Source organism: Panthera pardus, unplaced genomic scaffold (genome assembly GCF_024362965.1).
Source record: "Panthera pardus isolate Hobbes unplaced genomic scaffold, ASM2436296v1 HiC_scaffold_27, whole genome shotgun sequence".
NCBI classification, from domain to species: Eukaryota; Metazoa; Chordata; class Mammalia; order Carnivora; family Felidae; genus Panthera; species Panthera pardus.
Genome location: NW_026526843.1, coordinates 21022165 through 21046353, shown reverse-complemented (window position 1 = coordinate 21046353; position 24189 = coordinate 21022165). Strand labels below are relative to the sequence as shown.

General features: G+C 37.3%; 1 protein-coding gene across 10 annotated transcripts in view; it reads right to left on the bottom strand.

The window, feature by feature from the left end:
* SMARCA1 (SWI/SNF related, matrix associated, actin dependent regulator of chromatin, subfamily a, member 1) overlaps nucleotides 1-24189 on the bottom strand; it is a 279873-nt gene that overhangs the window by 195742 nt on the left and 59942 nt on the right. For 3 of the 10 annotated variants that reach the window (XR_008418391.1, XR_008418392.1, XM_053892040.1), the window contains one exon: nucleotides 13806-13916. Coding sequence is in view for 8 of the 10 variants with exons in the window: in XM_053892040.1 (XP_053748015.1) it covers nucleotides 13806-13916 (111 nt within the window). In the remaining 2 variants the exon portion in view is untranslated. Of the gene's footprint in view, nucleotides 1-11969; nucleotides 12777-13774; nucleotides 13917-24189 lie in introns of those variants that run through there. The other 7 variants (XM_019427037.2, XM_019427040.2, XM_019427035.2 and 4 more) reach the window with 5 other exon arrangements.

Genomic DNA, 24189 nt, shown 5'->3' with positions numbered 1-24189 from the left:
GGTCCAATAAGCAGCTTTCAATGAGATCTTTCCACATCTAGATAAAACTGGCTTGTCTTCGTCCTGCAAGTGGAGGGAGCAGGTGTTTGTGGCTGAGGCCTAATAGGTAGATTGTTTCAGGCAAAAACAACTTTGGTGCGGGATATAGGAGAAAGATTAGCATACATTGGGCAAGAACCAGACTATAGGGAGGTATCAATCGCTACCTGCTTACAACCTCTGCTGCTCATGCTGCCAAGTTTCATATCACATGACCTTGCCCGGTAGCCACAGGGTGTACGCCTGACCCAGTTGCAGCCAAGTCAGTCAAACCATTTACCTACAATGTGACCTGATGCAGAAGATGATCTATGTCCCTGTGATTCTCCCACTCAAAAAATCTAAGGACTGTAGCAGTTAGAAATGACAGCTAATGCTTACCAAAAATGCCCTGGAGAAGAGAATGATCTATGAAGGATCATGGCAAGGCAAAGTAACAACAAAAGCAGAATGCATTGAACAGCATGAGGTTCCAAGAAATAAAATCAGTAGGCCATCCATTAAAGCTATAGAGAAGCAGAGATACTGAGATAGAATGACAATGACAAGGACATTGAGAGACATCATGTGGTCCTAAAGAGAGACCAAAAGTATAACTGCCTGGATTCCTGCTGGCTTACAATACTCACCTTTGCATATTTAGGTATCAGAGTGAGTTACTAGAATGCCTGAGAAAGGGGCCATTTAAATTTGTTTTGGTGTAAGAGCAGGTGAGGGCGATTAGCAAGTTGAGAGAGACAGATGCGCTGTAATGAGAGAGACAAAGAAAACAACAGAGAAATACAGGTCAAAGGAGACAGAGAAAGTCTTACTGATGCAAAGCTTGAAGGGCATTCTGTCAGACAAATGGTCACGGCTACAACCCCTTCTCCCAGAAGTTTAACCTAAAGTCCAGTGAAATGAAGAACAAAGGAATAAATGAATGCACAAATTAATAAATAATAAATACATTTTAAATACATGAAATTAATGACATTTGTCAGGATGGACAGAGGTGACTCTGGTCAAGGCCCTGTGGCAGAATAGAGCAAGGGAGTTTCTGAGATCAAATCACTATGAGAGTAGAAAGAGATGGCACTAGTGAGCCAGCCCTTGCTCACAGCCAGGTAGTCAGAAAGGAACAGGACTGAATCTGAGGTGTACCAAACCCAGCAACCAATTGCACCTCGGTTCTTCTGGTGTCCTTAAGAAAAGTTAATGTTTCTAAAGAGTTCAGGTGTTTGAATTCCAGACCAGTTTTTGCGAGAGCACCTTTGCCCAGGGGTGGCCTGGGTGGGATCTCACTAAGGGGCCAGGGAAGTGACTCGAGTGGGGAGTGTTCTGCACTAAACACATCAATTCTGTCATGACAAGTGACAGCACACAGTCCAACACAGCAATGGCAACAGGGGAAATCAAAGGATCAAAACCCTTGCCAACTTCAGTAGCAGTGAAAGTGACATAAAAGCCTGTCCTGAAGCAAACAGGTTAGAAAAGCCAAGGTAGAACTCTCCACCCTCAAAGGGCTTGTCTGAGTTCAGACCCAGTGCCAAGAGAAGAGTAGCAGGACCAAGCCCTGAACCCGGATAAACATACAGGACCTTGGGGGCATTCCCAGACACACAGAACATTTTGCTCTCACTGCCTATTTTGACCCTGCCATCTTAACCCCAGAAACATTTTTGTTCTGTGTTTTGCTCTCTCCTCGACACAGAGTAGAGTCACTCAGGTTAGAAGAATCCAACCTTGGTAGGAGTTTAATGCCTCTACTTCAACTTATAAGAAATTTCTTTGAATGTATAAATAGGGACTTGACATCTTGAAAGCAACTGAGCTCATGAGGAAAGACACTGTATGCTGATCTCCCCAGTTATACAGCTTGCATATGTTGCATTAAGTTCTCGTCTCAGAGTACTCTTGTTTTACCAGTTTATAACAATGATAACCTGAAGCGTGGTGCCTGGGGGCGGAAAAAAAGGCATCTCCTGAAATCCAAAAGCTGGCCTGATGGTCACAGCTAGGTCGTGTTATTCTCCTACTGGACATTAACAATTTCACATATCAACGCCAAAAAATGTTACTCTGAGAACATGAGAGTGTGCGACTAAACAAAGCCACTTCATAATTTTGTCCTAAGCCCAAAGTCAACGTCACTGTGCCCCCAACAAACTACCAAACACTGCTGCTCCCCCTCAGCTAAAATGAGTAATTGCTATTTCTTTACCAATTATAGCTTTTCTATCTCTAACCTGCCCTCTCTATAGATTTTACTGAGAAACCCAGTTATAGAATCATCCCTGATTTCTGACAGCATCCAGTCTAGAAGGAACCCTCATTTCCTTAGACCCTCCCTCAATCACCTAACCAAAGCTCAAATCCTATAAAAGGCTCTTTCTACTATCCTCTCAATGTGAGACCCCATGGTTCCCCATGGTTTGTGTTCTCTCCCCCTACAGCAAGTAATAAGGCCAACTTGTCCAACTACAGGTGTGTTCCTGGTAGACTTTAGCTGAAGATCATTGGCATGCCCCTAAAATGTATTATTTTAATTGATTCATTTTGTCTTTATTGTTATGTGTGTGTGTGTGTGTGTATGTGTGTGTGTGTGTGTGTGTGTGTGTTTCATTAAATGTTGGAGGACATAAACTTTCAGTATCATATTGATGATTTCTGGGGGTGGTAATAGGGTTTTACATGTTGAGCATACAATAGCTGCAAAGAGGTTAAGGAGAACAGGTAAATAGCTATATTATATTAGGAGAAACTGCCTAGTTAGGTTCTATTATGGTAAGTAACATTAATTATTAAACCACTTGAGTGCATTTTAATGGAAATTTCGTGCTGTTTTAACAAAATTGGTGTCAATTTGGGGGCTCAGGGATGCGCGACATTTTCTCCCATTTAAAGTAATGGTAATTGCAACTTTGACTTAGGAGGATTTGCATTAAAGGAGATTGCCAGAAACAAATGACAAGAGGAAAGATTATAAGTATGGATGTGCAAGACCACAGATTCATTCTGAAGAATGGGAAAATTCTGGAACATCTGAGGGGAGTTGCTCATAATTTCCTTATGGAATCACCAAGAAATTACTATCAATTTCCAAGTCATAAAAATATAGCAAGTAGAACTAATCAACACAAATAAAATGGTCAATGTCTAAAACTGCACATAGTAAAATTTATTAGAAACAAAAAAACAAAAAATAACATGTCATTTGTAACATTGGAAACATGGTGAAACTGCACATGATAAAATTTGTTATTGACTATAATTTTAAAAACCACACGTTCTTGAAAAATTTAGATTTATAAAATTTGACCCAGGGAAACTATACCTTGATGAAAATAACATCCACAAATATGAAAAATAATTTATTGGTAAGTTAAAATGAAACTAATCAATCCCAATGAAAATATGTTCAGAATAAAAATACAAATGGAAAAAGATGGAATTGTTCTACCTTGCAATTTAGAAAACTCATCAAGGATTTTAGTTAGCTTAAGGGAATTTATTTCAAATATTTGCTCAATAAAAAATCATCAATACTGGGGTATTAGTTAGGATACAGTTCCATATACCAATAACAACAAAATTTAAGACAGGGGCTTAAACAGATGAAAAACCATTTCTCTCCCAAGATAAAGAAGTCTAGAAGTGGGGGCACCTCAGGGCTAGAAGGCAGTTCCATGGTCATCAGAGACCCAGGCTCTTCTATCCAGCTACTACATCATCCTTGATGTGCATCCATTTAATTCAAGATGATTGCTTGAACTCCAGCCATCAAGTCCACATTCCAACCAGAAGGAAAGAAGAAAGGATGAAGAAAACTTTTAAAGACACATTCCAGAAGTTGCAATGTCACTTCTGTTTACATCTCACTGGCCAAAACTTAGTACAGGTCCATACCTTGCTACAAAGGAAGCTGGGTAATAATAGTCTTTTAAGCTAAGTGGCAGTGTGGAAAACTGAAAATAAATGTTCTTACTAAGCAAGAAGTAGAAGATGTGTACTGGGATGCAATTAGGAGTGTCTGTCCCTGTTAGCATAATTGTGATATACATGCTTATACTTGGAAACAGGGAGTCCAAATATTCTTGGAGCCAAAATAGATGGGGGATCCAAACTCCTAGATCAAAAATACTACTAGTTCAAAATGGTAGCCAAAAATAAAATATTTTGTACCCCTCACAAATATATCAGGAAGGAAGTCTCTAAGTGATAGACTCTGAACTTTCCACTGAGCTATGCCCATGGGGGCCTCAAATGTTATAATTTGGGATACTGCTAGAGGACTGTTATTCATACACTAACTATAAATCGGGACACCTCAACAGAAAGAGCCTGTGCTAGATTCCCCTCCACACTCATCTTGTATCCAGTCCTTTTGCAATGTAACACTGCAGCATCTCCCATCTAGAACTGGAGTCAATTTCTCTAACCCTTGAGTCTGATCTGGCCTTGTAATTTGCTTGAAGTTGTGTGAAATCCAAGCCTGGGCCTCAAGAGACCTTGCAAGCTTTCGCTCTTCCTTTTGGAACCCTGCCAAGTTACCATGTGAACAAGCCCAAGCTAACCCACTGGATGATAACAGATACATGGCTGAGGTACCCCCACTGACCAAGCCAACAATCAGTCAACCACCACAACCAGAGTCACCTAACTGACCAGTAGTTGACCAAAGACACGTGAGTGAGCTCAGTCAAGACCAAAAGAACTGCCTATCTGAGCCCAACCCAAATTGCCAACCCACAGAATTGCACGTTAAACAAATGGTTGTGTTGGGGTGCCTGGCTGGCTCAGTCGGTACAGCATGAGACTTCTTGACCTCAGGGTTGTAAGTTTGAGCCCCACATCAGATGTGGAGATTACTTAAAAACATATAAAAAAATAAATGGCTGTTTTAAGCTACCAAATGTTAGAGTGGTTTGTTATGCAATAAAAGCTAACTGATGCAGAACCTAAATAAAACAAAACCAAACCAAGCTTAGTTGTCTTCAAAGCCTGAAGCTGACAATTCTGAATACAATTTCCAAATGTTTCCTTCAGTATATTAAGTCCAAACTCTACAACCTGGGAGACACAATCACTTTTACAGTTCTACAAGGTTTGAGCAGTGTAGCAACTCCAGCACCGACCTAGCACTCTGGAAGATCTCCACATAAGGAAAATTATGGCATGCAAATTATTCACACATAGTTTACATTGCTGTTTTAAAAAAACCCTACAAAATAAAAACAGATGTTTTAAAAACATGGGCATGCATATTCAAATTTTAGCAGTAGATGTGCATTTATAATAGCGTATGAAAAGCATCACTTCTTCTCCTACTATCATTACTAGGCAACCATTGCCATATCGCAGAAAACTCAAAATGCTGTAACACTGTTGTATAATAAACCATTGTTCACTGATAAACTTAGTCTCACCAATAATCACAAAATATGATAGATAATAAAAAATCCCGCATAGATGATACGATTCTCAGAAGTTACCAAGTTTGTATTCTATAATGGTACCTCTTGTGACACCTTTTCTATTAGTCAATGTTCCTGCCATGTATGATCATGTAATCAACCACAAGCTGTAGGAACTGACCTGGCTACAGAAGCTGAATACTGAAGCAGTGTATGCATAGTGTCCATACTGGCCCCTAGAGGCGGGGGTGGGTTCAAGGCTCTTCTGTGGTCCTCCCCCTATCCTCCTACACAAGTAGTGGAGGAGTCTGAACTGATGGGTAAGATTCCCAAACACTTCTTGAACCACAATTTCTAAGTGGGTAGAGCTGTAGAAATCTAAACAATCCCATATGGATAGCCTCTTTCTGGATTCATTCATTCCCTCTGGAGTTGGTAGTTTTGAGTTTTTTTTCTCATTGGAATAGCAAATTCTGAGTTGATTTTGGCCTAAGGGAAATGCTAAACCATTCATCCTGCTTTGGTTCTGAGTTCCAGGCAGCCTCTACCTTAAACCTCCTTATGCTCAAGCCCAACTCAGTAGCATGCTAAACTGGAGTTTGGAACCAATGTCCCAGTTTATAAGATGCTACTTAGCTTTCTTTTACCACTCTTTTATGCACATGTATCCCTTGTGGAACACATAGAGGTGGTAAGGCCAAGGCAGAACTAAGTATTCCTGAGTCCCCAGGCCTATTACCATCATAATTCTACCCTTTAATAGATTTATAATAATCTCACCTTCACCCCTAACTAACACTGGCATGATCTCAGCAGACAGAGCAAATATATGCCCCAGAGAACTGACATTTGGAGAGCAAAGTCCCAAGAAAGAGATTGAGTTTCAGTCCTCCAACTTGAAGCAGTGCTTCTGTAGGCCCAGAATATAATCTCCCACGTGTAACAGGCAGGTGTTAGTATTGATGCAAATATTCATTTTAGGAGGTAGGGCAGACTTCAAACTGCAGGAGCAGCAAAGGTCCAGCACATGACCTAAGTCTTCCTAAAATAAGCAGTGTGACATATTTGGCCTACTGGATTGTTAGATCCAAAGAGTCACATGGCCAAGTAGATGGTAGGCCCAAACTCTTAATTCTCTTAATGTTGTTTTAAACTGCATCCAGGGATAAAGAGAGAACAATGGTGGGATGAAATTCTGGGGTGTCATATGCCTTCTCTAAAGTTTTCTGAGTCCCTTGTCCGTCATACGTTCTCATGTTGACTCTGATTTGGGCATTATCTAAATCCTCATCTATGAATTTGTGGAAAAAATATAAAGGGATAGAGTAACAGAAATAACCCTTAGTGATTGGCAAGGCCTAACTGGGAGAAAATACATTCCTTGCAATGGCTTTCCTGATCAGGTATCTTCAGTGAGCACTGACCAAATGTCTAATCATGGTTGTGAACTTCAGAGGCTTCAGAGCATGGATGCAATCACTGCATGTAGAGTTCACTAATAAAAAAGGAATTGAGGGCTTTATTGCACAGGGAAAGTAGACTCTTTGAGGTGGAGAGGAAAATTTAATAAATAAAAAGCAAATCCAAAAGTCAAAAAGACATTAAGTAATGCCTATACCCAGAATGGCTTGGCTTTGAGAACTGGGTTCACCTGGATATAGTGGAAGGCTATTAGTCAGCAGGTAGAATGATTACAGGATATTTTAAAACTCTTGTCCAGGAGATGCTTTGAGCTTTTGTTGTGATGGGAGAAAAGTTAGAGAAGAATTAGGAAATAAAGAAAGAGAATAAAGTTTGACATCTTAGAAGCCAGGATAGATGTATGAAAGAAAAAGATATACCCAGACCTAACTGCAATCCTCCCTCATGAAGGTAAGGGAGGCTGTCTACCTACCTGTACGCAGTACAGCTAACACATATGGAGAAACAATAGATGGAATACTCTTGGCGATCAGAAGAAAATGGGTAAATTATATTTCATCAATGCTCTCATATAGCCAGTACAAAAACTAAATGGCATTTGGGAGACTTATACTCGATTCTGGGAGAGAACTGAATAAGGTATCTATCAATCCCAACTGATGATGATAATGGTCACACACCAAATATTCTAGAAAAGATAAGACCTGGTGCAAAGATCTTTACTGTCTTAGATATAACAAATAGGCTTTGGTCTTTACCACCAAATGAGGTATATTAGTTCAAAGCTGTATTCATGATGGGAGGTAGACAACTGCACATACATGGTACTCACCATCAACCTTCCATAGGTAAATGGGGACTCTCAAAAATAGACCACAAAATTTGGTAGTCCTATACGGACAAATACTAATAGCTATCTCATGGGGAAAAGATCAGAAATTAACCAAGCATGTCTCGGCCTGTCAATGGAAATATATAGCTTGAATCTGATTACAGTGGCCTAGATGAAAGTTTCCCTAGTGGGAAAGCAATGTATCAGGAAATGGACAAATCATCAGGTCACAGATGTAAAAGCCTGGTGATACCACAGCACAGTTATATGCCACAGCACAGTGATAAAGGCCTACACTTGGTCCAGTTATCTCGTGAACCACTGCTACAGGCAAGAGGCACCAACCAGCACGGACACCACTTATAGAGACAATAGCCTGGGCACTAGCTTTGGCCTTACAAAAACTTGGTAACCTTTTAACCTCTGCTGAATAAGAAATCCCAACGCCACAGCTACTGGTTATATGAGAACGTTTCATTTGTTTATGGAGAGAAATCAGAACCTAGCACTTTGTACCAGTGCAGAATATCCTGATCCAAGCACATCATCTGCTAGGTGTCCATAGAGGAGTAGACCTAAGAACAGGTCAATGATATACTATCCAATCAATATTCTCCTTGAACACTCTACACCTTTTAATGAAATAACTAAGGGCTAAGAAGAACTATGTATACAAGGGGAGTGTCTTAATTGGGGTTTCCTCAGAAGCAGACCCTGGGATGATTCTCAGGCAAGTAGTATTACCGACGAGTTGACTCCAGAAAATACCCAGAGAGGAACAAGTGATACAGGGAAAGAAACGAAGTCAATAAAAAGTGTGTCATCAACACAACTACTACTTTGAGTGACTGGAGCTTAATTCTTTGAGTAAACTCCAGGGAACCATATAGAAAAGACCCAACCTGATTCCTTGTTTGCAGAATGTGCAAAGAGGGAAGTGGATAGAAGAACAGGGACCCTGAGAAAGACCTCACTCAAGGGGTGAGAGAGTTTGGGTACTTATACACCAACCCCAATTAGTTTTTGGTTAAGAGGCACTCAGAGGTGTTAACTTTCTAGTTCTTCCAGCCTATCATGCAAAGGGTAGAAAAGCCTTCCAAAGCTTCTGATAAAGTCCTCAGACAAAGCCCTTAGACAAAGAGCGGCAGTTAGAAATCAGCTGGAGCACACAGAAATGAGGCTGAGGGATAGGGGACAGAACAGATGGCATTAGCTATATATATTTGAACCACAGGAAAATCTTACCCCTTGTCAATTGGGGAGGGTAGCTTGGACAGACTAAATGAAGGAGACATGGAACAGAATTCTGATAGAAGTTTGAAATTTGATGACAACTAGAGGATTTCAAGAGTTAGTTAAGAATAGCTAGAGACAAAACAACGTGGACACCAGCACCATCATGGGACTTGAAACTGGCAGGGGAATCTGAAATAGCTGCATTGGCTACTGCACCACAGAGGAGGAACAATAACCTACAGTGGGGACCTTGGCCAGTAATTGGGAAATAATAGCATTTTATTTTGGTGACAGTAGACAGCTCCACCAGTTGAGCACAGGCTTTTCAAACCAAACACCCACAACTAAGATAGCTGCAATAACTTCTTTTAACTGCAAGGTCTCAGACAATACACCAAATGTGGGCACAGGTTTCATGGGAGAATTGTGAAATGAGACAAGTATCCAGGTTTTCCATATAGCATAACCACTCATAGGCCAGGGAAAAAGGAGCTGTGCAATAAAGAATGAGATACAAATGGCTATTATTACAATGAGAGATTACTGAGCTCACTGCCTTCTTTTGATTCTAAGGAAATTAGTGCCTGAGTATCCAGTGGATCAAGACAGATGCTTTCCAAGTGCCTCTTTGGGAGCCCAAGGATTATTGGTAAACCCATTCACCTCTTGTCTTCTACAGAGGTCTTGAGTGAAGAAAACCACTCAGGGTCCCTGTTCTTCTATCCACTTCCCTCCTTGCACATTCTGCAAACAAGGAATCAGGTTGGGTCAGATTCCCATACAACCGATTGGACCATTTTTGCTGGTGAGCTGGATCATTGTGCATTTATATGATTGTATTCAAGAATACAGCATGCTCTTCTGCTTCCTCTGGCCTCCAAGTAGCTGGTAAACTGATTGTCCTGCTTTATCTCTCCAACAGGGCAGCCAAGCCTAGGGCTACTACCCCATCAGTCTCAGCCCCTTGTTAGAAATGGGATTTCTTTCTTAGAATTTTTGAATTTTGTATCATACCTTAATTTCTCTGTGTAAAACTGACAATAAGAGAGGTTTCAAATAGAGACTTGGGCATTTTGTATTTCCTACATTGTATTATTTGGACTATGCTATCATCTGGGGTTCACTGCATGGGCCTCCTTGGTAGGCTATGTGCAACAACAATGCTGTACATAAAATAAGATGAATATAGTAGGTGGTGATTTTTTCACTGAATATATAGTGTGGCCTTTAAGTTAAAGTCCTGAATAAAACCATTTCACAAGTTTCTGAGGATGACATCAGAGGTATTCAGTGAACATCTTGGAGAGCTGAATTTCACTTCTCTTTGGTCCAAAAAAGTTTCATAAGAGCCATGATATGGATCAGGAAAATGGCCCCATGAAAAGGTTCCAGGAACTTACCTGCAGATTTTCTCCCCTAAAGCAGATAGTCACATACAGCTTAACTATTAACCCCTCTGGGTTAACAGAGAAAGAACAAGCAGAGATTGTTAAATTTCCATGAAAGAAGTTTAAAGATCCTAATTGTACTTGTACGCACCCTGCATCTTAATTCCTAAGAAACGCTGAACTGATTGATCAGAGTCCAGGACCCTCACTGTTTTTCAGTGCACAAAACTTGGGGGTTTCAAAAAAACCCTCTTGGGTATCATTTTCTCTAGCTCAGTAATACAGCATTTAATCTCACTGCTGTACAAAATTCCAAGATTTTATTTTGGGCTTAAGAGCTCTGGATTGAAGTTTGAAGCAAAAGCACCAGCTATTGAAGAATTACCTTGCTTACCTTTGCCTCCTTTGTGAATCTTACAGAAAGGGTAGTTAAGTGGGACAGATTTGGGGATCTCTAGGTCCCTTGACCTAATATCACCCTAACCTCATAATAGCACCTTCATTTCACCCCAGTCTCCAACAGAGTACAAGACTCTAAGCCCTAACAATAGAAACAGTAAAAGGAACCCAATCAGGAGCATGGCAGGAAGAAATATGAAATCTAGACAATGAATGAAGACTTGGAAGAGTCCAGCAGACACTGGTTTGTCCTTCTAGATCTATTCCTATGTTTCAGAATGCCTATGAGAAGACTGAGGGTGTAAAAGATGCTGACTTGCATGCACGGCTACCCAAGTTTTGCTGGTGATATACTAAATAGAGTCTGATAGGAAATGCAAAAGATCTTGGTGGGGGGTGGGAGGGTGGGGAACAACTCTTTAGTGATCCAAGCCTTGTTTGGTAACGAAAATCACTGTCCTGCATTCCCCAACTTTGCTTATTTGCTGTGTGTTTCACACTAGATCCCAATTCATTTTCCCTGTTCCCCTGACAACCTGACCTCGATCCTGATTAATCACAAACCAACAGTTTCATGTGAAAGACACAGGTTGTTTCCTGAGCCAACAGGCCCCGTGGCAGAGGCAGTAATGTTAAACACTCCATTTGTCCCCTACATTTGCCAGCCCTCTTTCAGATACACAGGACCATGTGACTACTTTGGGACAATAAAATATAAGTGGGTGTGACATGTGTCACCTCTGAGCCTACGTAATGACGAACCTACATGAGACTCTTCAGCTTCTCTTTCTCCTACAGTAGCAGCCGAAAAGGCCACATGTCCCAGATTGTACTGCCACAATACTAAACACTGGAGCCTCAGTCAGTCTGGAACCTTAAAGTGACTGTGTGGAACAGATCCCCTCCCATTCTCATATCCTTCTGACCTGCGTGGAATCTGTAGTGTGAGCAAGAAATAAACTCTTGGTGTATAAAAACTCTGATACTTTGAGATTGTTTGTTTTCTGAGAATAACTGTAGTCCTATGGATGCCAGCCCCCATTCTTCTACATGCATAGCACTTATTTCGTAACCTTCACTTAGTTGGTAATAACTCTACATGTTATACCCAGACTCCTCTGAACTGGCTCTATGGGACAGAAGATCATGCACAAGTCAGCAAACAAAGCTTTAACTTTCAACCAAATACATAGTAGAGTGAGCAAAACAATTCAATAAACACAACTATTTTTCTACTGCACAAAAAACAGGAAATAATTAAATTTCTTATAGACATTTCTTTATTATATTTTCCCACTTGAATATTTAGAGAATAATTTAAATGTAATGCATACTGACAGCAAGCACAGTATCAAATATTAGTTTTTTTTAATATTTTTCTGTTCTCACCCTTTATTCCTTTAGGAAAAAAATATTTAGATGACCTCAAAAGAAACAATTATTATGCTAATCACAGTATGCAGTAACACATACAAGCCCATACTCAATAGAAAAGAAAGCAACAAAGAAGTGAAAAAGTCTTTCTCCTCAAATCATTTTAATTCATTTTTCCACAGCCATATAAATTTAAAGTATGAAACAACAATAATACAGCTATAGAATCTAGGTTCTCTTTCAAAGCAGCGGCATATAAAACATAGAAAAGCTAAAACCTCAGCACAAGCTTCAAAAGAACAAGGACTGAGAGGATTTTGATGAAGACATGAAATGCACAAAATACAGTACACAAAAATACTAGAATGCATAAAATATAAAGCTACACATTTCAGGTAGAAAGCATTGTAAAATATATAAAATATGCAAGAAATCAAAACCAAAGAGATTTTTCTTAGAGTACCATGAATACACTGGAACTGGCAATTAGCATTTGAAGATGGGAACAAGAAAATAGCAGTTTCCCATTTAAAACTTTATTTCTAGGCTTTAGGATTTCACCTTCTTGACATCCTTCTTTCCAGAGCTCTCAGTAGCTGACTCTGCTTTTCTTTTCTGTGACTAAAATGGAAACAGATTTAATGTTCTGCTCCAATATGCACATTTTTAAATGGCCCAACAATGTTAAATCTAGGATGTAAATGCATCAAAAAAAAATTTTAACATGAATATTCACTTAAATGTTATACTCACAGTTAATGTTCTATATAGCCCAACAAAATATATAACCCAATGTAAAATAACCTTCAAAGACTTTTTTTTTAAAAGACATAAAATACCCATCAAAAATAGTCAGCAAATGTCTACTTACACAGGGTACCATAAATGTACTCTCATGTTAAAGAACTACTTAATACTTAAAGTTTTCTAGGCAAATGCTATTTATTTTTAAAACCTTATGATAGATGTTAAAGCACCATATTTCATATATTCTATGATGCGCATTTCTTTTTCACTTTAGCATCTCTGAAATCAGGATGCATCTTACAATTGATGACAAATGAGTTAGTTGGCAGCAGTGTCACTTAGCAATATAGAAAGTGATGCTGTTTCTTACAACAGGAAGCATCTTAGACCTGATGAAATATGGTAGTTTACTTAACCACACTCAAATACTATGAGCTATTAAAGAATATTTCAAATTGTAGCTATACAAGGCGACCTGACTGGATTAAAACCAAGTCATCTTATTATTCAGCAATTCATTTGTTACCAAGTAGACCAAGTAAAGCTTTGCTGTCTGCTCCAAGTCTCATTTGTACTCATAGTTCCACAAAGATCAGAAAACTTATTTGATCAAATCAGAACTCCAAGTTTCAACCTCAGCCCCATCCCATCCCACCCCACCCCTCTTCTACTCCCCCACGACAACTTGACTCTCCATTCAAAGGATTTTACTTGCATTATACTTCTGCTTAAAGTCATGAGGAATTTTTTAAAATATTGAGCCCTCTCACTAGGGAGTTCCTAACCATATGTTCTACAAACAAATAAGGAATGCAGTTGTAGTGTATTCTTTTTCTGTCAAAAACAAATTAGCACTTCATAAAAACAGTTTTTATAATAGGTATCACGTGGCATTAAACATAATATAGGCATTTTAATTATGTAAAAAAAGTGAGATCTACCTAAAAGTTAGGAAAATGCTGAAAATTTTACCATTGGAGTTTTAGTTGCCCGTTTCTTCTTTTCTGCTCTCTCTCTTTCCTCAATTTCCATATTTTCTTTCTCAATCAATGAAATCAGAGTATTACAGCGTCTCTGGAATTCCTAAACCAAATAATAACAGACTTTTAATTTCTGCAACTCCGGCATAATCTTTAAAAAGTTGTAATTATTTATTGTATCATTTCTGTCGTACAGGATTTCTAAAGTTGATTTACTTCAGAACAATATTCATACAGGATATTAATGGATTCCACCAAAAATATGAGGAGGGGGTAAATGTCATCCAGTGCGGTGAATGGGTAAACCAACTGTGGTCCATCCATTCAATGAAATACTATTCAGCTATAGGAAGGAAAGAACTATTGGTACACAACAACCTGGATGAACCAAAAGTGAATTACATGGAGTGAAAACAGCCAATCTCAAACAATTATTTACCATATTCTATTTACAGTACATTCTTGAAATAACAAAAGTTTAGAAATGGAGAACTTATCAGTGGTGGCCAGGAGGTAGGAAAGGGGGAGAAAATGTGTGTGACTATAAAAAACTAGCATAAAGGAGTCTTGTGGTGCTGATTATACACACCTACAAGTGATGAAACTGCATTGAACCACACACACACACACACACACACACACACACAAGTGCATGTATAACCAATGAAATCCAAATAAACTCTATGGATTATACTACTACGGATTTTCTGATTTGACATTGTAGTATAGCTATGCAAGATGTTACCATTGGGGAAAACTTGGTGAAGGGTGAATGGGACCTTCCTGTACATTTCTTTATAACTTCCTGTGAATCGTTTCAAAATAAAAGTCAACAAAAATCACAGAAACAAAAAAGGGGGAAGGTCCTATTGCCAAAATAAGTTTTGGAAGTATTCAGGCTACAGATGTACAACAGATTTCTTTACTACATACAGGGCTTCTCAGTTCCTGATGAGCACTCTCAAGCACTAGGTGGGAGATGTAGGATGCAAGCAGTTCTCAAAGCTATTCAACCAACAGAAATCTCTTCTCACAGGACATCTTGTAGGATCAGAGTCCTGAGGAGCACATCTCAGGAAACACTGCTGTATTTGTTAATGCAGAGAAAACAATAGCTGAAAAGATTTTGCCTTAACCTTGCCACTACCTATATTTCACTGCCAGCAAATCAATGCATCCAAACTATAAATAGTGCTTATAAATGTATGGTGAGCATTAAACATATGATTCATTAATATGGATACTCACATATATTAACCCTGCATACACAGCTGTATTTGAAGGTAAATCATAGATAAATAACATTTTAAAGTACAATTCCTTTTCTGTATTAGCAACAGGGTATGATACATACAACATAGCTAAACACACAAATGAAAATGTAGGTTTACTGGCAATTAAGAACCCCCAACAGGGGCGCCTAGGTGGCTCAGTCAGTTAAGCGTCTGACTTTGGTTCAGGTCATGATCTCATGGCTCATGAGTTCAAGCCCCGCATCAGACTCTGTGCTGACAGCTTGGAGCCTGGAGCCTGCTTTGGATTCTGTGTCTCCCTCTCTCTCTGCCCCTCCCCTGCTCGCTCACTCGCTCTCTCTCTCAAAAATAAATAAACATTAAAAAATTTTGAAAAAGAACCCCCAACAAAAATATGGTCAAAGTACAAGAATAGAAAACTCATAAAAAATTTAAATGTCCACATATTTACAAAATTTTCACTGAAACTAATGATCAAAACCATTATTACACTATATGTTAACTAACTTGGAGTTAAAGAAAATTAAATAAATAAATAAACTAAATAAACTAACGATCAAAGAAATGCAAAGTGAAACAAAGCCATCTTTATCAAATTACCAATGATATGTGCATGCATGTGTATGTGGTGTACATATCCAGTATTGGCAATAAGATGGGGATATGCGAACTTTCATTCACTGATGATGGCATGCCAATGTTAATACCTGTTATGGACTGAATTGTATTCCCCCCAAATTCATACATTGAAACTTAACACCCCCACAATGTGACCACTGTTTGAAGATAAAGCCTTTAAGGAGTTAATTAAGGTTAAATGAGATTGTAAGGAGGGGGGCCCTAATCTGACAGGACTGGTCATCTTATAAGAAGAGGAAGAAACACCCAGAGATACCTCTCTCTACACTCTTACAGACAAATGGCCATATGAGAACACAAGGCAAGAAGACACTATCTATAAGCCAGGCAGAAAGACCTCACCAGAAACAAACCCTGCTGACACTTTGATCTTGGACTTCCAGTCTCCAAAACTGTGAAAAACTTCTGTTTAAGCCACCCCATTTGCGGTATTCTGTTATGGCATCCCAAGCAGACTAATACTCATATACTACGTTCATGGCGCCTGGCTGGCTCAGTCAGTGGAGCACATGACTCTTGATCTCGGGGTTGTGGGTTTGAGCTCCACTGGGTATAGAGATTACTTAAAAGTAAAGTCTTTAAAATAATATATACTACACCTTCCTAGAAGGCAATTTGGGAGTATCAATGAAGCATCTTAAAAATCTCCTACCTTTTGAGCTAACAATTCCATTCCTAGAAACTTAATGTAAGAAAATAAGAGATGTATACAAAAATTTACAAAAGAATATTTGGAGAAGTTATTATTTTTTTAGCATGGAAATACAGAGAACGAAATTTGTGATCATTTAAAAATGGAATACACAGACACATCTTACTATATACATATATACAGAAGAATAGCGGAGAGATTACTAACTACAGCATTACCAGTTAGCAGCAACTATCTCTAAAAGTAGGACCAATGCTAACTTTTATTTTCATGTTTATACTAGTCTGTATTTTCCAAATTTATGCAAGGAATGTGTAACTCTTGGGCAATCTATAACATTTTTAAGAAATGGCAAGTGACTTTTTAATACACTTTTACTTTTCCAAATAAAAGCCAGAAAATGACATACAACATAGGAAATGATACATACAGAAATATTATTGACTATCCAAGCATTTTCTACTCTCTAAAAATTCAAGCCCAAAAGGAGGCAGAAAGCCAAAGGCAGTGTAACCAGAAAAACAAATCCTCTTATTGTTTTTAAAATATTACTATTTAAAAAAATATGTATATTACTATTTATTAAAAATAACCTTACAGAACACTGGTACATTCACGTTTCTTCTGCATCCTCAATTATACAAGGTTAAATAATTTAGGAAAAATAACATCCTTACTTACCAAAACAATACTGATGTTTTTAATATGCAGACCAAATATTCTCCATACCTTCATTCAATAACACACATACAAACTAAACAGCATGTTATTCAATTTATCTATTATAAAAAGGGCTAAGTTGACCCTGATGAGATTTGATTGTTGGTTTCTAGGGAGACTAGATAGAGTCTTTATGTGAAGCTGATTCTTGAATCATTAAGCTATACCCTCTGGCTGTTATTATTCTCAATAAGTAATAGCAGCCAGTGACTGAAGATGTCTGTAAGATACAGGTTCATGGTTCGTATGGGTGATTCAGGGGAACTAATACTTTTGAGACTGTGTCATATGCTGGGAAGGAGAACATCTCCAAATGATTATAAATAGACTGTATAATAAGTTCTCACCTTTACTCCTTTTAACCTGTCACTACTCCAGACACAGAAAAATACCCTCTCTAGAGAACAGCACCAAGGAGTGGGAGAGTATGGATATTACCTTCCTAGCATAGGTAATGTCACTTCCTCTATAGATATCAACCCCATTTTTTATTCACATGCTTAAACACTGCCTAACTAAACAGATGGTATCATAAACAGAACACTAGCTGAAACCAGAAATTACAAGGCAAAAGGCCAGATTACCAATAAAACAGTGAATCACTTTTTGAATAACTAAGTGACTATGAAAAATTTCATGACATCTAAAGCACCTTCATCTTACATAATTTCTCCTTTCACATTCATATTCTCCTAAATTCTTGCACCTCTTTATATTCCTATTTTCCTGGGGTTACAGGGAGTGTTTTGTGTGGTCTCAAAAAGTTTCCACAAACTCTGCAGTCTAATTATCTTTTTCACCATTTCCAAACGCAGGATTAGGAATGAAGTTGGAGGGAGAAAAACAGCACATAAGAGGAAGAGAGAGAATGCAAAAACAACAAAAAACAAAAAAGAATACAAAAATGACAAATGGAAAACTGGTCTGCAGTGTGAATAGTGGTGGCGAAAGGAAAAAAAGTATTGTGTTCATACATGTGTGGGAGATGCTATAGTTTTAAAAAGTTAAACCAAGTTCTTCTCAGAGCTTTGAGTACCCTAATGTAGATTGGAAGTGTCAAGGACGAGATTCAGTATCAGCATTTCCTAAATCTATTTGAACACAGAACCTTTGTTCTACATATCGCAGATTTGCATATCCTAGAACAATGTTTGGTAGAAACCAAGGTGGGAGATGCTGTGCAGGTTAAGATAGATGAGGCTAAGTTTGGATCAAAATACAAAGAACCTAGACACTACCAGTGGAGAACTGAAGAATTTTACTTAATTTAGTTGACAAAAAGATTTCATTAATGGATTTCTATGCAGAAGCAGTGATGTACTCAAAGGTGTATTTTGTACTGGGAAATCTTCCCTTGATACAGATTCTCGGTTGTGTGAGTTCATAAAATTACAGACTCTCAAGATTAGAAAACTTTAAAAATCATTCAAGATGATGCTGAATCCTTTCTACTAGGTCCTTGCTAGTTAGTTGTCTGACCCGTCTGAATTCTTCCAATGATGGGAATACCAATAGACTACCTCCCAAGGTTTTCTATTCCACCTTTGGACAAATTAAAAATGTTCCATAATGCAATGCTACCTTATATTTCCAACAACTGGTTCTAGGTCTAATTCTTATACTCACAGAGAACAAGCTGATTCCCTCTTCTGTATGACAATCCTTCAAATATTATAGGCAGTTCCCATGCCTCCATCACAAACACCTCCCGAACACCTCCCAAACACCTCTCTTTCGAGCTAAATAGCCTCTCCCTTTACCCATCCTTCATTTAACCTGATTCATTTAACCTGCATTTACCCACATTCTTTTAACCAGAGCTCAGCACATCTTCTCTGTGAAGAGCCAAACAGTAAATAGTTTCAGCTTTGCAGACCACACAGTCTCTGTCACAACTACTCAGCTCTACCACTGTAGCATGAAAGCAGCTGTAGATAATACATAAATGAATGAGTATGGCTGTGTTCCAATAAAACCTTACTTACAGATACTAAAATTTGAATTTTGTATAATTTTCACATTTCACAAAATAGCTTTTTAATTTTCTTCCAACCATTTGAAAATCTAAAAATAATTCTTGGCTTGCAGGCCAATACAAAAACAGGTTGGTGGGGGGCAGGCTGTAGTCTGCCAACCCGTTTTAAACTATAGTCTTTAGATTTACTTTAAACAAATTGTGGTGCCTTGGTTTTTCCATACCTTCTTAATGGTTTGTGATTCTATTCAATGCAAAGTCACCCATGTTTCAACTTTTGAAATACTTTTCAAAAGTACTATTCAACTTTTGAATACTAGGATATGTATCTCTACTTTATTTAATAAATGATGAAATATTTGCAATAAGCAGTGCTGCCCTTTACTGTGTGTTGAATATCAATCACACCAGGCACCAAGTTCAAATATCCTTTGCCCCAATACTCAGCTTCAAAGCATCAATTCAAAAGGCACAGAAAGCATCAATAGACTTGAAGTGACTTATTGAAAGAGATTAAAGAGGCTCCATGTTACACTTCCTATGTACTGAAATCCTAGACACTAAGCCTGCCTAAGTCTGAATGACAGAAGGTCTGTGCTTGTTATAGTTCAAAGTCAAAAGCAGGTGAATGAACAAGGGAAAAAAAATAAATTGCACTTCACATTTGCGCCTCTAAATTTGTAGGTAGTTCTAAAAAGTCAGAATTTTCTTCTACAATTCTTAGTAAAAGAATATTGGTATTTTTCTCCTTTGCTCTTTTATTACCTCCCTATATTTTCCTTCTAGAATCAATACCTTTAACTATACATTCTCTGGTATATTTTCCAGGCTGTCACTTTTGAACATTTATCATACTTAAAAATAATGCAACAGCATTCTATATTAGAATCTCAGGGTCCAAGCATATTGGCAGTTAAATGGGAGTTAATATTCTAATAAATATATCATATATGTCTCACACAAGTATCAAAAGTTATGATACTTTTACATAACTGCTGCCATTTAAACATCATTTATAAAATGTTTTTGTCACTTCCTCACAAGATAACACAGAAGTATAAATACATAAAATGGACCCCTGTTAGTGCATTTACTGTATTTCAGATTGCTAGAACAGTTCAGTCTTAAACACTGTATTTGCTAGTAAAGCACATGATATTTATATCAGGCTTTTCAAACTTACAAAAAAATAAAAAATTCAGGTATGAAAGTCAAATAAAGTCTCTCATTAGAAAAAGGTAGACAAAAAGAAAAGAACTCAGAGTCATTCCTACATTACTTTCTATCCAAATCTGATCCAGCTACAGGAGACTATGAGACAGAAGCCAACTAAAGTACAAATGTTCCATGCCCATTTATTCACTGAATGCCTACTTTGTGCAAGGTGCTATGCTGGTCCCTTTAGATATAACCAATGCACTTGAGGGTTAAGAGAGCAGCAGTATAAAAAAAAAGGAATCTAGGGCAGATGGTGATACATTAGCCAAGGGAAGGGGGAAAAAAGGAGGAACAGAGAAAAGACAGAGATAGAAATTTGGTGATAATCAGCCTATATGGTAATTGAGGCAGACATTTGCCCACTTGCACAGAACAGTATTTCTAAAATGTAAATCTGATCACTGTCACTGCCCTATTAAAATCTTTCAATGATTCTTTCCATTTCCTATAGACACGAAGAAGACTTCTGTACAGCAGAGAAGGCCCTTCACAATTTGGCAGCCAGCTATCTCTTCTTCTCTGAGTACCTCCCTACTTATCCTAACCTCCTTGCAATTTCTTCATATGCTGTTTCCACAACCCAGAATGTAGTCCCATGGCCATTTCCTAGTTTTCCTAGACTTGGATCCAAGAAGGACCTCTTCTGTGAAGCCATTCCTCTAACCTAACCCCAAGGCAGTTAAGCACTACCTCTCCTGTACATGCCTCTGTATAGACCCTTTTTCAAACTTAAGGCTGAAAAGGGACAATTCAGTCTTTTAAATGCATGAGGAAATATATTCCTATGAGCATAAATATATTTTTTTAATATTTTAATAATTCTACAGTCAAGAAGAATCCATCAGTATATATTACAGTTCACCAACTTTACCAATAGTGTAATTGATATTTTCACATTTCTTTGTAATGCTCCAAAATATCAGTATTAGCTATTATCACACAATTAAGTGCTAATACACAAAATTTAAAAAAAAAAACAAGCAGCACTCTGTAAGAAATTTCCTAGACTATGCTGCATAAGCAACAAACCAAAATGTTATTGCGACTACTGAATTAAGTGGAAAATGTTTTCATTTGACTTTCATTTTTCTAAAGTATCTATAAAGAAAATCCTTCTCTAACTGGACAGATAATTTATAAAATATCCTGTGCTGAACTAGTAACCCAATTATCATTTACTATCACTGATAAACCTATAAAAAAGGAAGCAAGCTAATAAAAAGCTATAGCAATATTTTCTAGAAAGTATTTTTTCTCCTGCAATTCTAATGAGATGTCAGTGTCTTAATTTTAAATAAGGAACACTTCCATTAATAACAAAGTTGTGATTTGAAAACAAACAGTAATAACGTGAAGCTTTTATTACACTGTATGCAACAGTGTGTGATTCTTTTTCTCAGATGCTATCAGAAAAATTCATTTAACTACCTAAGGCACAGTAATTGTAAACAACTCATTACTAATACTTTGATTCAGCTCCAAGGTACATGGCCACAGGCAATGCACACACAGCTTCCTGAGGTGGCTGTGAGAGGAAAGAAAACAGCTCCTCAGAGGCTAAAAGGTAAGAATGTTTTCTGACTCAAATTAAGAGTCAAAGCAATTCTGTAAAGGATGCAATAAATAGTTATATCAAGAAATGTTCTTTAGCTCAGAGAGTTAAATTCTGCCTTTTCTTCTTGAAGTCCTTAAAAGGACCTAAGCAGGTCTAAGGAATTACTGGTTGAACTTTGGGTATTTTCCACATGTCCTTTCCAGTAAACTGACTAATGTGGAAGATCTTTTGGACCTCTCAGGTTCCTCTCCAATCTCCCAGTCATGTTAGTCTGTCACTAAATGAATGGAGATAATATCCTGAAACTCATTCCCTAAAAGGAATGGCAAAAAAATTAATAAGCTCATGTTAGTAAACAGATTGGCAAGCATTACATAAAAGGTACTATATAAACACAGAGTATTATCATTTCCTTTTATAATCACTTGGTAAAGGTCCTTTTAACTTTGATCATCTGTGAATGTCCTACAACTAAGACCCCATTATAAGATATTTTTCTTCGAAGGAAATGGTAGGGCAATTCACATGCTCTGAGCTTAAAAAACTAAATTGATCATATCCTTCCTACTTGTTTATGTAGTTCAATAGAGACTGATTGCTTACTTAAAGACCACACAAGTTCTCAGAGAAAAAAATCACTATCTTTTTAGCACACAGAAATAGAACTAAAACTCATTTTCTCTTTTGTATAGCCAGCATTTTTAAATGGAGAAAAGCCTCAAAGAAATCTTCATACTTTAGCTGAAGGCTTTAAAAGTGAAGCATATTTAGAAGTGGAGGTTCATGCCTTTAAGCACTTTAAGACTGTTAGTTAAGTCAGGAGCCATGAATTCAGTACTTTGAGATGTCTGAATAAAATATAACTACCAAGGTTCCCACTTTTTTCCTAAGTATTTCACACTATTTATTGGCATCCCTGGGAAAGAAGAGTCACTTTTAAGCAAAACTCTGTTTTTAAAGATAGCTTCTTTGGTAAGCTAAGTTTAAAGTTTAATCATTAATAAGATTTTAATTTGAACACAGTGACACACGCACATAATCAAACTACATCCTCTGTGTTTCTAAGATAGGATTTTTCAATGAAACAAATTAATATTGGAAATGAAAACTGCCTCTTTCCAAGGGGAAAGTTCTCTTCCTAGATTGTACATGAGATTCTCACTGTATGAGAGCAATTATTTAAAATAAGGAGGGCAAATGGATCATCTATTAATACATACTCCATTCCTTTAACTCCCTAATAATTGATGTTGTCATGAAATATTCCAAAAACACCTTATAAATATATGCATGTTCTAAAATATATTACTTATACTCTAAATCCAGAAGTATAAGTAAAAATTATCCATTAACTAGGAGGGAAATAAAAAGCAATATGATAGAAAAGTTAAACAAAAAACTCTGGGTTAAAATATTTAAATATAAAATAAACTATTATATGTTCTTAAAGATTCTTTAGAAAACATAAATTCCACCTTCCAGAATGACAAAGGTATCTTCATTATTAACAAATAAAATAAAGGTTTCACTTCATATTCACCTAATGAGTTAATATTTGCTCTTTGGAAAATATACATAGGAGATTTAAATCTCTTAGTAAAGAAAGAAGTAAATGCTTTGTAGAAAGAAGATGGAGGAAAATGAGGATCTTTACAAGGGAGTTCAGAGCCATCTAGTGGTTGTTAATAATATACTGGTTTTTTTATTTAGAAAATGAAATAAGGATATGTAGTCCTATAGCCATGTTCATGTATTTCAAATAATATAAGGTTTTTCTTGCACTTGTGAATGTTTCATCCTCTGCTTTAGTTTAATGATTCTAGGGACTGAAAACAGCATCAAACTCTCAACATTTTAAAAAATTAGTAACATATTACTGAAATAATACTCAAAATCCAGCAAATGATCTATCACATAAAAGGGCATTTATGATCTAAAACATGATTCACTGACAAATGCAGGTAGGCATTTGTCTTTTACAAGCTGTTGGTGCTTCTCTACATTAGATCATTACACACATGAAACTCCAAATGGCTAAAATTTTTAAACTCATGGCCTTTGAAAGGAGTTCTCTGCTAAACATGGTCATAGATGCACTGAGTTAGAAGACACCTTAAAAGGCCAACTAGCTCACTGCCAAAGCCTTCAGACAGTCAAAGCAGAATCTCTTTCAAAGCTAACAGAAAAGCTATTCTATACCGTTCTTCAATAATCTATTTCAATGATCCAAAGAACCCTGTCAAACAACTCTTTCCTACATCAAACTTCTGGCTTTCATGCTACAAATTAATTCTTACCTTTTTTATTCTTATTTTTTAATTCAATTCTTCCTACTATACCTTATTAACATAAACCTCTTCATAT